The sequence below is a fragment of the Mixophyes fleayi genome, chromosome 2 (assembly GCF_038048845.1).
Source record: "Mixophyes fleayi isolate aMixFle1 chromosome 2, aMixFle1.hap1, whole genome shotgun sequence".
NCBI lineage: Eukaryota > Metazoa > Chordata > Amphibia > Anura > Limnodynastidae > Mixophyes > Mixophyes fleayi.
This window is the reverse complement of record NC_134403.1, coordinates 40,349,172-40,362,705: the sequence shown is the minus strand read 5'-3', so window position 1 is coordinate 40,362,705 and position 13,534 is coordinate 40,349,172. Positions and strand designations below refer to the sequence as shown.

General features: G+C 40.6%; 1 protein-coding gene across 1 annotated transcript in view; it reads right to left on the bottom strand.

Moving 5' to 3' along the window:
• Positions 1 to 13,534, bottom strand: part of MIPEP (mitochondrial intermediate peptidase) — a 93,641-nt gene that overhangs the window by 48,760 nt on the left and 31,347 nt on the right. The window contains exons 11-13 of the mRNA XM_075198838.1: positions 9,495 to 9,648; positions 8,718 to 8,795; positions 6,914 to 7,118 (exon numbers count right to left, since the gene is read on the bottom strand). Of these exons, the coding sequence (XP_075054939.1) occupies positions 6,914 to 7,118; positions 8,718 to 8,795; positions 9,495 to 9,648 (437 nt within the window). The remainder of the gene's footprint in view (positions 1 to 6,913; positions 7,119 to 8,717; positions 8,796 to 9,494; positions 9,649 to 13,534) is intronic.

Sequence of the window (13,534 nt, the reverse complement as noted above, 5' to 3'; positions counted from 1 at the left end):
GAATTCATACACACTACATGATCGGAAGGTGATTGGAACGAGATTATCAAACAGTACGACCAACCAAATTAAACGATAAATCAGCACTCTAGAAAGACTGCGGTTCATCGTGTAAGTACACACACTAATGCGATATCTGACCGCATAATCGTATATCAGCTGACCGGTGCGATAATTGGCTGAAAAACCTTCTGCGCGTACCTAGCCTTATTGGGTGGGACTGATACGTTCCCACCATGGATTGATTGTAGTTGTTTGTTGTGTCACAGTCATTTAGCACCATTATAAGATTTTGTTTTGTGTTTTATGTCTAACCATTTGTATACATTAGGGGAGGAGGCCAAGACAAAAGTTGGCTAATTTGGGTGGCTTTGCAGTACTTATGGAATAATGGTTCAACCTAAACCTCTTCTATTGCAGGAATAGCTAAAACTAACATTTTATGTCTGGATTTCCTGCCCTTCCATATACAGTTGTTGCAGCTGATTTGTGTAGCATTAGGAGTGCATTCGGGATCTTAATTGGTCAGGTCTAAAATAAAAATAAGAAACATGGCAGTAAACTCATTTATATGGTGTGAACTCGAGCCATGAAATATAAAGAGGAAATCAGATCACTAAGACGTGAATGACTTCGTTAAACAATGTGGGAAAATATGCCGGATATAATCTGTCACAAGTCATAATGAATTCCAAGGAAAATTTGAGCTTCAGAAGTTTTTTTTTTAATGTGATTCGAGAGATAAAAGAGAAGTGCTTTCGATTTTTTTTTAACCCAGATTGCAGACCATAGGGAACTCATGGCACAAGGAAGGTTGGGAGATTAACGGACGTGTTACGATTAGGCGTAAGATATTTACAAATAATGCCATTTTATATTGTTTGTAACGGACTTTAATTCCTGATACATCTGGATTCAGCCTTATTTTGGCAACCAAAAATTCAACCTTCAGTCTTGTCCCATTACCAAATTTGAATGAGCATGAAGTGATAGCGTTAGTCATAACTGAAGTTGAAGGATCGTATTACAACATCTTTGTAACTCGGTTACTTTCTCTCTGAAACACAACTGGTTGTAAGTATTGCAGCATAAAAGGCCAGGAGATCCTATCAAATGACTTTTCAGCATCCAAAGCAAGGGCCAAAGTAGGTGTTTTATATTTGTCTACATCAGTGTTTCCCAAACCCAGTCCTCACGGACCCCTAACAGAGCAGGTTTCCTGGGTGACAAGTGAAATAATTAGCACCACCTGTAGATCTGTTACAATGTATCAGTCAGTAATGAATACACCTGTGCTCCTGCAAGGAGATATGGAAAACCTGCACTGTTAGGTGTCCCTGTGGACTGGGTTTTGGAAACACTGGTCTACATCAGGGGTGGGCAAACCTGTCCTCAAGGGCCGTATCCAGTTCATGTTTTTAGGATTTCTGTCTGTAGAAACAGGTGGGATAATTACTGACCCAGCCAAATAGATTAACTCAGCTGTACATGATTAAAGAAATCCTACAAACATGAACTGGATATGGCCCTTGAGGACAGGTTTGCCCACCCCTGGTCTACATGATGGGTTAGGTTAATGGTCTTCGTGTTATCAAAGGCTTGGCATAGCGAGATAACCCAACCCAGACCAGATAGCAATGGGTTTAATCTATTGGCCAACAATTTAGCAAAAAGCTTAAGGTCAGGGTTCAGAAGGGAAATGGGATGATAATTACTAATAATTAGTGAGGACTTTATTATTAGCCTGAGAGGTGTTAGCATGAAAATGTTCCCTTTTTTTAAAATTATTACACAACATTGTTAAATGGGGAAGAAAGGGTTTTGTAAGAAGACACGGGGTACCCATCTGGACTCAGAGGCCTTAAACAGAAATGGAGGATTTTAAGGCAGCTTTGAGTTTGTCTACTGTAAACTCCTATTCAGATGCTGAATAAAATATCTAGGGTTGGTATTTTGCAGGAAGTTAAAAAGGGTTGAAATTCTAACATGAGGTTTTGGGTGTCAGACTTGTCTTTGTGAACACTGTAAAGAGATTCATAATATGATTTAAAACTCTTATGTGTTTGGCTATAGTTGTAGTGTAAACCTTGTCTCGTACCTCTTGTATAGTCTTGGCTCTGAATGATTTAAGTCTAGGGGATATATTTACTAAACTGCGGGTTTGAAAAAGTGGAGATGTTGCCTATAACAACCAATCAGATTCTAGTTATCATTTATTTAGAAGCTTCTACAAAATGACAGCTATAATCTGATTGGTTGCTATAGGCAACATCTCTACTTTTTCAAACCAGCAGTTTAATAAATCTAGCCCTAGGAGTAAGCACAGTGTCACTTTTTGTTGCTGACTCTATCCATAAAATCGTTGCTTAAGCCAACATGGGGATCTTTCAGTTATTTACACTAGGATGGCGATCATTTCCCCCCTGAGTTTGATAAACTTTTGTTGGATTGTGTTGATTTGTGGGTCTGTTCAAGTGATCACATTTGTTTGGTCAGATCATCAATGTGATCTATTAATTTGGCCTGTGTTAAAGTGGCTGATGCGAGTCGGAGTAAAACGTATAATTTTTGGTAGTCTGACTACTGCATCTCTAAGTGTCATGAAAGCCCATTGCGCCTTTATGTGTTTGTTAAGTGCTTTTGAGCCTGGATAGGGAAGTATTTAGAAGCTGATTTATACAAGTTGATGTAGGTACTATAATTGTAGATCGTGCAGATGGTGGGCTGACTAGGTGGAGCACACAAACGGATAAGTGTTACTGGTCCTGTGGAAGGCTGCCAGTCACCATGGAGTAGACATCCAAGAGGTAAACCTTGCAAAGGTTCTAGTGCCACTATGTAGTGTCCATATCAAAGCTAGGGCAGGGCACAAGAAAGAAATACAAGTTCAGAGTCCAGGAGTTTATACTCCAGAGTAAGAACCTTACTTAGGCTGGGCCATTAAGGCTTGGTGCAGTAGAATGACCAGACTGGCTCAGGGGTCTACGTCTATTGAGTCTTTACCTCACGTTTTGGTGGTTGTTCCTTGAACAGTGCTGCTGGTGATGCATTTGAAAGCCCCCAGCATTGAAATGTAAGGTCAGTGTTTCCAATAAAGACCTTTCTTCTCTAGGCAAGTTAATGGTAACCAATTTGCCAGCCACATCTACAATTAAACGCAAGGGAGAACCCCAAATGTATTTCAGACTCTGACCCCACAGGCTTTTGCAATTTCTCCGAGACCGTTTCTTTTGGGTTTTGTAGTGGAGGCCAAGTCTTTGTATCTGGAACTCGGTTTTAAAGGCATGTAAGGACAAAATAAGGATAAGGGAGAGTCTAATACTTGTGTCTGGTTTCAAAGAGCTCTATGGGCTCTATCCATTTGTATCTGGGTATCTTCAAAGATTCTGAGCAAGGTGTTGAAACAAGTGCATGAGATATGCTTGAAGTTTGTCAGGGCCTTTAGCTAAAAGAACGTTATGTACTGCAATATGTTATGGCTTTCTCGATTTTTCTGTTCCTTAAATTAACCTTCAGGTCCTCTCCAACTCACTAAGTAGTCCAGTTCCCGGTCCGATACAGTGTGATAGCGGTACCGCTTACAGGCCTGTTCCAACTTTGCAGTGTGGCTATTCAGTGAGTCAAACTTCTTTTTCATTTCCGCTATAGCATTATGGATGTCCGAGACAAAGGATTGTTTAAAATCTTTACTCATGGCTTACAGGCCCACAATGTCCCTTTTAGAAGGGGGAGAAGTTTTGAGCCCAATTCCTAGTCCAGGTGCTGCTTGTGGGGAAGATGACGGTTCAGTAGAGCTCTGTCCACGCTGCATAAAATAATAACAGCTCTTGGGTAGAAACCAGATCTTCTGCTTTGAGGTGGTTTTCTACATGATGAGGTTTTGATTTGTGAGCAAATTGCCCAATTTATTTGGGGGATTATGCATCTAACATTAGTTTCACAGGCTCAGCCATCCAGGAGGGCTAGGATAGCATGTTAACCTAGAGAGGAGCACCTGCATATTAACCTAACGATAATCACACTCACCTGTGACATGTCCCAGACTAAAGTTTGAAAGAATGTCGTGGATACCTGGCTCAGAATGCCATTCGTTTTGGAATATTTTATTTGCAAGGCGCCACACAACTCTACAGCGCCAGACAATCCTACAAAGTACATACGAGGTTGACGAAGGAAGTGCAGACATGAGTCAGAGGGTACATGGGGCCCTGCTCATGACATCTAAAGGGAGAGGGCAATACTGAGACAATGGGAGTTAGTAGGACTGGAACACGGGACTGGAGCTGGTAGAACATTCAGAGGGACTAGTATCAGATGGTGGTAAGATAGGCTATAGACAAGTGGTGGCTTATGAGAGCGCACTTGAAAGTTTGAGTGTTGGAAGAGAGTCTAAACCAACAAGTTTAGAATAAGCAGTCGTCTATTCTGGAGAAGAACCAAGGATAAATAAGATGGGCTACAGGGTACAAAAGTCCCATCAACAAACAATTTCTGCTCTAGATTTAGAGTGCGTTAGGTTGTAGGAAATATACTTTACGTTATTACTACATTTGATGCACACATGACAGCAGTAAGCTTCAAACACATTTGTTTGCATTAACATGTTGTTTTTGATTAGTAACAGCTCACAAGCTCAGAGCTACAGCCTATTTCCCCTCACCCCGAGAAGAGCAGGATGCTGTCCGGTGTGTGCAATGTTTCTACGATGAAGCTAAAATAAATAACCGATAATACCAATAAACCACTGGCACTTTTACCCAGTTCGTGATGACAGTAGACAAAAATATATGTTAAAAGACACCAGGAGAAAGTGGAGTATATGCATTACGATTCTGATAGCAGAAGCATTGTATTCCCGATTTATCCAAAGAAGTAGAAACGGAGATATTTGTTTTGAAAACACAGCATTAAGTTCTGCTTTATTTCACTCTAAAGACACTTTTTGTCTATGGTTTTAAAAAGTGAGATAACCTACTACTGAGCATTAAAGAAAAGCTAAATCCCAAAATTAAGAGAAACAATGTGCCCTTTGACTACTATAAATTGGGAACGTTCCTAGAAAATCTAGCCATTTGCGTGTGAGTTTTTCTTCCCATTATGTTATTTTTTTTTTTAAGTTTCCTTTTTGGCAACAGTCAAAAACAAGTTTGGACATAGAACACAAAACAAATAAAAACAAAAAAGCAAAGAATAAGGACAACATGAGACCGCTTCAAACTCACATGCAAAAGCACATTAAGTTCACACCGCTGTATTAGAAGCAGAGGAACTAATCACCAAATTTGTTTAAGATGTTTGCAGTTCCTATCAATATAGGTGAGCTTGTACATGAGACAGCGATAGCTTTCTGAGCATGAAACATTAAACAGTTAAAACTGAGATTTTCCTGCTCTTGTATGAAAGTGAACCTCCACAACTCCTGTAAGGAGACCTCAGGTGAGCCTGGGGAGACACCTAAAAATATCGAAGCTACCAAAGTAATTTTACCAGGACAGGGCATGGCTACATCATACAGAATTACCAAGCATTACTTTACACATAAAACATACACCTGCTCTATTCTATGCAAACTGATTGGGGCAAACCATGCACTCTGGAGAAATTTCAACTGTACCAATTTTCCCTGAAGCTGATAACAGTACCAATAAAGGGTGATTGTACCTGTATCCAAATACACTAGGACAGTGGTTCCCAAACTGTGCGCCTATGCTTCCTGGGGTGCCTTGGCCAGGGCCAGTGGCAAGCAAGACGGGGGACTACTTGGTAATTATTTTGCCTTAGGGGTGTCTTGAAAAATTTTTTGGAGACCCTAAGGGTGCCTTGAACTGAAAAAGTTTGGAATCCACTACACTAGGGGAATATCTCCGCATAGGAAGTACAGAGGGGAGAGGCATCAACACCTTAACCTGTCTGAGCACGGTGGCTTAGTGGTTAGCACTTCTGCCTCACAGCACTGGGGTCACAAGTTTGATTCCCAACCATGGCCGTATCTGTGAGGAGTTTGTATGTTCTCCCTGTGTTTGCGTGGGTTTCCTCCGGGTGCTCCGGTTTCCTCACACACTTCAAAAACATACTGGTAGGTTAATTGGCTGCTATCAAATTGACCTTAGTCTCTCTCTGTATGTTAGGGAATTTAGACTGTAAGCCCCAATGGGGCAGGAACTGATGTGAATAAGTTCTCTGTACAGCGCTGCGAATTTAGTGGCGCTATATAAATAACTGATGATGATGATAATAATAAAGCAAGTGGTTGTAGCACAACCCAATAAATGGTTTCTCACAGATAAATAAACCTTTGTATTTATTGTTAACCTACTGAACTCTAACATCATATTTTAAGTTTGTATTTAAACACAATGTAGAGACGGACTTGCAGCTTCATTATTATTGTAAATACTGTGTAGGCCGGTGGACCTAACCACCCAGACAGAGCCTGTGGAATGATTGTTGCAAGTGTAAAAAAAAAAAACAGACACCTTCTACCTTCCTTTTGGTCCGTTGGCTTTTAGGTTACTTATCTCAGGGTACGCAATGTGTTTTCTATGTTTTTGCCATACAGGGCAGCACATCACTCTCTTAACACAGCGCCATTAAAATGTGATCACATACTAGGTATTCACATAATACTAAGTGGTGACCTCTGCATGTAAGTGATAAATATGATTGAGCACAGGTATTCTGTGGTGTTAAATTTCAGCTGTGACGGGTTATACAATCCCAGGGCATGTAAAGTACAGAATACACTTATACAACATTAACCTGCACTTCTGCAAGCTACACATCCAGCACAACTGCAGACCGTGAGGCCTTCTTGTACAGTAAGTGTGTCTATTCTGAATCAAATCATTGTTCCTCTAACTGTTTAAAACAATGCACATCAGGCATGTATATATCCAACATGGATGCCTCTTACCAGTGACATGTTGGTAGCGTGTCCTCCCCAGCATGGAATGCATAGCATGCCCCATTTCGTGGAACAGGTTCTCCACCATACCAGGGGTTAGCAGCGTTGGGGAGCTCTTGGTGGACTGCGGGAAATTAAGCATGAGAACCACCACGGGAAGTTGATAGTGCCCGTCTTCTTTAAGTCGTCCTCCGCGAATTGTGAAGTGACAATCCTGTTGTAGAACAAACGGATTAAAACTACTTCACACAACTGGTTTTTTTTTGCTTTGTTTTTAAGAAATGTATCCAGTATGCCCACGACTACAAGTGGCTGACAGCGCTATCCCAATTCTAATAGTAACTTCAGAACCCTCAGTATAATATAGGACCACTGAACCTTAAGTGCAAGACCTACTAATATCATTTACAAACACATAGCTGTCCCAGAATATTGTACATCTGTCACATCTGAAATTCTGTCCAGCACTGAAGACCATAATTGGTGATTGGGTGTGGATCTGTCAAGCAGTAGGTTTGAAAACGTGGAAATGTTGCCTATAGCAACCAATCAGATTCTAGTTATTCATGCAGTACATTCTACAAAATGACAGCCAAAATCTGATTGGTTCCTTTAGGCAACATCTCCACGTTTTCAAACCCACAGCTTGATAAATTTACCCCTAAAAGTTTTAACCGAACTTGGTTGTACCAAGAGATGGCATCATTGGGACACACATAATGATGGCCAAACGGGAAGAGAACTTGGAGCTTGGGCCAAGCGGCAGGGTCACATCCACACTATATGGGGGCCCGTTAGTGTACTCATCTTCTCGGAGCTTTCCCGGATATGTCCAATAAGAACCTGAATGACTGCATAATTACTAAGAATCAGGCTAGTTTTGGGGCTATACACACAGTGTAATTGGGCCAATTGTGATCTGCAATTGGATCGGCAACTTTGCATTGTCTGCAGAAAGAATAAGCTACATAGAAAGGGTAGGTAGATATAGACCGACCTTAAGATTGATAGATTATAATTCTAAACAAACCACAAAGTTGTATAAACTTAGAGCATTGGAAGCCATTCGTCTTTGCATTGTTGTTTTGATAAGTTGCAGGAATAACACAACACAAAAATGTATGTATGTATGTATATATATATATATATATATATATATATATATATATATATATATATATATATATATATATACTTTAAGTTTGTACAAACATCCAGCAAATGTGGATTCAGATAACTGTCTCTACATATGTGTGATGATTAGCATCAGGGGGAGATACAGATCGCACCCCTAATAAAAATAAATATATAAATAACAAAAGCAAAGCAAATAATAATAACAAAAAATATCCATCATCAGCAATTTATATAGCGCCACTAATTCCACAGCGCTGAACTTTGTGACAAATTGCTTATACCTGTGACAGGCTTTTAAAACAAAACCTGCAGATATCATGCAAACAAATTTAGACCCATATATGTCACTTTGTGGAGACAAGACTGTCACTGGAACACCCTACTGAAACTCGATGAAGTGTGTTGCTATATTCAAAAACCACATATTATCTCAAGAGATTTCATTTTTATTTTGTGTTTACATCAGTGTCCCACAATTTAGAATTTGCGAAGTAAAAACTTCAGGGGAAAAAATCAAAACAAAAAAAAACACATATAGAAACTGGAGAATCATCCTGCATATGTAGCTAGATGACATCAAACAGCATCAGCTTCGGAGTAATTGCGCAGATCAGACATTTTAACACACGTTACGTTATTACAGCACCAGAGAAATGGTTGTTATTATTGTCATTACCTGGGGAGGTTTCTCTGGCCGGTGAAAGAAATCACAATAAATATATCCCAATAAGCCTTCATTTTCATGTACAACGGCCTAGTAAAGAAAGAAGCATTTCTCATTTATTTAATTATAAAACGGATTAAATCAAATTCCTCAGTGATCTCACAAGTTCCTCGTGAATGGACTCGCGAGGGCCCCAAAATGGCTGCCTCCGTGTGAGGGCGACACTGTGACCTTAACGTCTTTAGGAGTTATTTAGCACCAAAATATTTACTAGTAATGTACATTAGAGCATCACAGCATGAAACAGGGAAAGTACAGTATTATACAGCATTAGAAGCAGCCAAGGATTAGACATACCCAAATGTTAAAGGCCAAATAACAAGAGAAAAAAAATACTGCAAGGCAAATAGACAACAGCACTGTCCTCTTGCCATGGCCGTCAAAAGGAATTTTTAAGCTCGGTACAGTAACTTCTTTGGGCCCCTTCCATAGGTGCAGAATTGGGTGTTGCTACATCAGGTGGGTGGCTCCTCCCACTACACAGGCAGGTCTAGGCCCTGGTACGTCCCCCCCACCCGGTTATCTCACCCTACTATGCTACACCCCAATATCACGCTCTTCCCTCAGTGTATACCTGCTCTCTTTAGTGGGCGTCTCTCTTTACCCTTCAGTATAATTCTCCCTCTCACTCCCTGACTACTTGAAAATATATCTAGGAAAGTTCTATAATAGATTTCACTGAATAACAGAAACCACTTTTATAGTTTTCAGAGATAATTGAAGAGTTACCAGCTTCCTGACGTCTTTGGACCACACCTCTCCTTTCTCTGGCTGCTCAGAATACAAAGAGATGCCAAGAAGTTGATTGAAAAGTGAATTTAATCCTTCCATGCAGGCACCAAGGGAGAAAAATGGAGAATACAGACTGGGTTCTATGTTATACCTATGGGAGACAAAAACAAAAGCAGTTGTGTTAGTGGAAACTGGAAGAGAAAGTATATTACTGTAATGTTTCCATTTCTCTGTCAATATAAAAACAAAAACCGGGGACTGTATCCCATTACACAGATTGACACTGATGGCACCTTGACAATGGAATATTAAATTCCTAAACTGTATTTCTTAAAAGAGAACTCTGCCCATACTGAAGTATTTACTGTAAAGCCTAAACTAGCAGCAGGGTGACAGGTACAGAGTCAATGCCCCCAAAAGACAGACACATATACTGAATAGGGTATATTACACAATAGAATATCGACACAAGAATGCCAGCAACACTAAGAATACATTTCCCTATAAGAGGTGGCAGAAGAATTTCGAAGCGTCTAAGGAACAGGGGGCGGAGTACAGTCATGGCCAAAAGTTTTGAGAATGACACAAGTATTGGTTTTCACAAAGTTTGCTGCTTCAGTGTTTTTAGACATTTGTCAGAAGTTGCTGTGGTATACTGAAGTAAAAATACAAAAATTCCATAAGTGTCAAAGGCTTTTATTGACAATTACATTAAGTTTACGCAAAGAGTCAATATTTGCAGTGTTGACCCTTCTTTTTTTTAAGACCTCTGCAATTCGCCCTGGCATGCTGTCAATCAACTTCTGGGCCACATACTTCCTGATGGACGCCCATTCTTGCCTAATCAATGCCTGGAGTTTGTCAGAATTTGTGGGTTTTTGCTTGTCCACCCGCCTCTTGACGTCTGGGGAGTTTCCTGGCCATGGACCCAAAAATTCAATATTTTGATCCCCGAGCCACTTAGTTATCACTTTTGTCTTATGACAAGGTGCTCCAGCATGCTGGAAAAGGCATTGATCATCACCAAACTGAACTTGGATGGTTGGGAGAAGTTGCTCTTGGAGGATGTTTTGGTACCATTCTTTATTCTTGGCTTTGTTCTTAGGTAAAACTGCGAGTGAGACCACTCCCTTGGCTGAGAAGTAACCACACACATGAATGGTCTCAGGATGCTTTACTGTTGGCATGACACAGGATTGATGGCAGCGCTCACCTTTCCATCTCTGGAGAAGCGCTTTTCCAGATGCCCCAAACAATCTGAAAGGGGATTCATCAGAGAAAATGATTTCACCCCCAGTCCTCAGTAGAATATCAGTCTGTCCCTGATGTTTTTCCTGGAAAAAAGTGGCTTCTTTGCAGGCCTTCTTAACACCAGGCCATCCTCCAAGTCTTCGCCTCACTGTGCGTGCAGATGCACTCACACCTGCCTGCTGCCATTCCTGAGCAAGCTCTGAACTGGTGGTGCCCTGATCCCACAGCTGAATCAACTTTAGGAGACGGTCTTGCACTTGCTGAACGTTCATGGGCACCCTGAAGCCCTTTTCACAACTATTGAACCTCTCTTCTTGAAGTTCCGTGCCTGTGAAGCCCTTTTTGTTCAAAGAAATGATGACTGCGTGTGTGCAGGTAACCATGGTTAACAGAGGAAGAACAATGAGTTCAAAACACCACCCTCCTTTTAAAGCTTCCAGTCGGTTATTCTAACTCAGTCAGTATGACAGAGTGGTCCTGGACATGGTACCCGTCATTCTGTTAGGTGGTGAGAAGAGGGTTCTATTCTTTCCTGTCTACACTCCATTCCCTTTTGTTACAATGTCCATGATGTCATTATTACTAGAGATCAATCGTTAATGATGAATGCAGCACAGCTCACACACGGGAAGTAACGTCTGGCTGAATAAATTAATAAAGAATTTCTCTGTGCCAGAGAGCCAAGTATTCTGCAAAACAGGAGGTAGATGCTTTGTATATAAACCAAAACAGAAGTGCTTTAATTTCCCTTCAAGTTTTACAATTCCAACTATTCCAAATCAATCAAAAGTAACAAGTAATGATGTATACCAGGCAGAACAACGGCAATATAGGATAACTTTTGCCAAAGTGTCACCTTGATACATACCGCCGATTGCTTGTCATGAGTATTCTGTCGACAGATATGTCTAACTTTAATTTTGATCATTTAGACTGAACTAATTTTAAATTGAATGCAGGAAACAACTATACAACTGTATCATCGCGCTAATTGGTCTCACGTGCATTCCATTAACTTGCCATTTGACGGCCAATTCTCAGTACCAGTGCTAGGAATGTGATCGCTGACTGTCATAACCGTTCCAGCTAGTCTGCAGCCCAGGCTTCTGGTTGGCAGAAGAGAACCACAAGATGTTTGACATCTGTGCTACTTCTTGCAACGCTCGTTCTTTTCAGCGGCTGCCAGGAAAACAGATCTATTTGCCCCTCCTTATATTGTGAGCACAGAACTCTACAATCACAAAAGGTCAAGCAGACTTAAAAGGCAACCATATGCATTTAGTCAATGATGGTTTCATTTAAGAGGGGAACAAGTAGAGGGGAATCTGGGTCACTAACCAAGTTGTTTGGATAAATGCAAAGAACTAAGGAGGAAACACGAGGACAACATCTGGGCTGAGAAAACGAAGGCTGTGAAATTAATTACATGGTAGAAACTAAGACTTTAATCAGAACTACATTATATTTAAAATCACACACCAGTTTAATGCATTACAGTGAACCAATGTCCTGCAGTTGAGGCAGCCATCTTGTTGGCTTCATTAATCTTCATTCCAATGCAGCCGCAGGAGGCACTAACTCCGTGTGAAAACTGGTTAATTCGACAAATGGCTGCCCCCACTGAGCCTAGATCCACGCTGGGCGGATAGTGTGATAGTGTGCAGCTACCTCATCATGATTAGTAGATGCTTGCCTGGTCAATGTAAAATTAGTAACCATCTAGACACTAGAATTAACAAATGCAGTAAAATGGTAAAAGGACTGTTTACCAAAAGTATGCTTAACAGCATGATGTCCTTTAAAAGTACTGTAAACCTCTATTACAGATAGGGTAAGGGTTATACTTGCAAAATAGACCCCGAGTGTGTGTTATGCACTATCACTCACTTAAACAATTCAAATCCATATAAGTAAAGTTTTCCTTTAACTCTCTGATACAATTGGTCTACCGGAATCAAAGAAACGGGTGGGCGGGAGAAAGAGGCAATCAAATCCTGTTTCTTCCCATAAAACACATTGGTAGGATAATCCATAAATGAATCCCATTTGTGTGGTAGAAAAACACTTCAAATTCCACTGGAACTAGGATGGATGTGAGAGATTATATACACACAGTAAAGCAACGAGTAATAAGGAGCTATCACAATGATGTTCTGGACGGGCACAGGTGGCCACAATACAGCGACTATTGGTCTTCTCTAAATAACAGCAGGTGTGACTCAATACTGTACGGTAGCCCTAGAGTGGAGTGTACAATTCTAAGAGGACCAGTGACCATGGTAAACTTCTGTTAGTACATCACAGAATAAAATCTGGATCACATTCACAGAATGAGGTATGCACTGCCAACTCAAATTAATTAATAGAGAATACAAATGTCTGATAGCCAGCAAATAGTGTGTGTGTGTGTGTATATATATTTAAATTCAAAAACATAGGTCTGATATTCAAAGAATTAAAAAATCATGGGCTAGACCAAGGTGTCCAAGTTCTGGCACACTAGAAGTCAGATATTGTAGTCCATATCAAAGCCAAAGGTCTGGTCCGCTAATATTAAATACACTTGTAGAGCAGATGTTAATTTATGATTTTTTTTGGAGTGTATAAACGTGGGCAAACAACAGAGTTTATGGTCAAGGGATAGTGGAGGGTCTGGTACGCTGTATAAACTTGGAGAGCGTAAGAGCGAAATACTGGTGGAAGGTAACAATCTGCCAACCCGGTGACTGGGCTGCCGGGTTAACCAAAGCAGCTGGGATGCGCAGAGCGCAAACATGTGTTCAAGT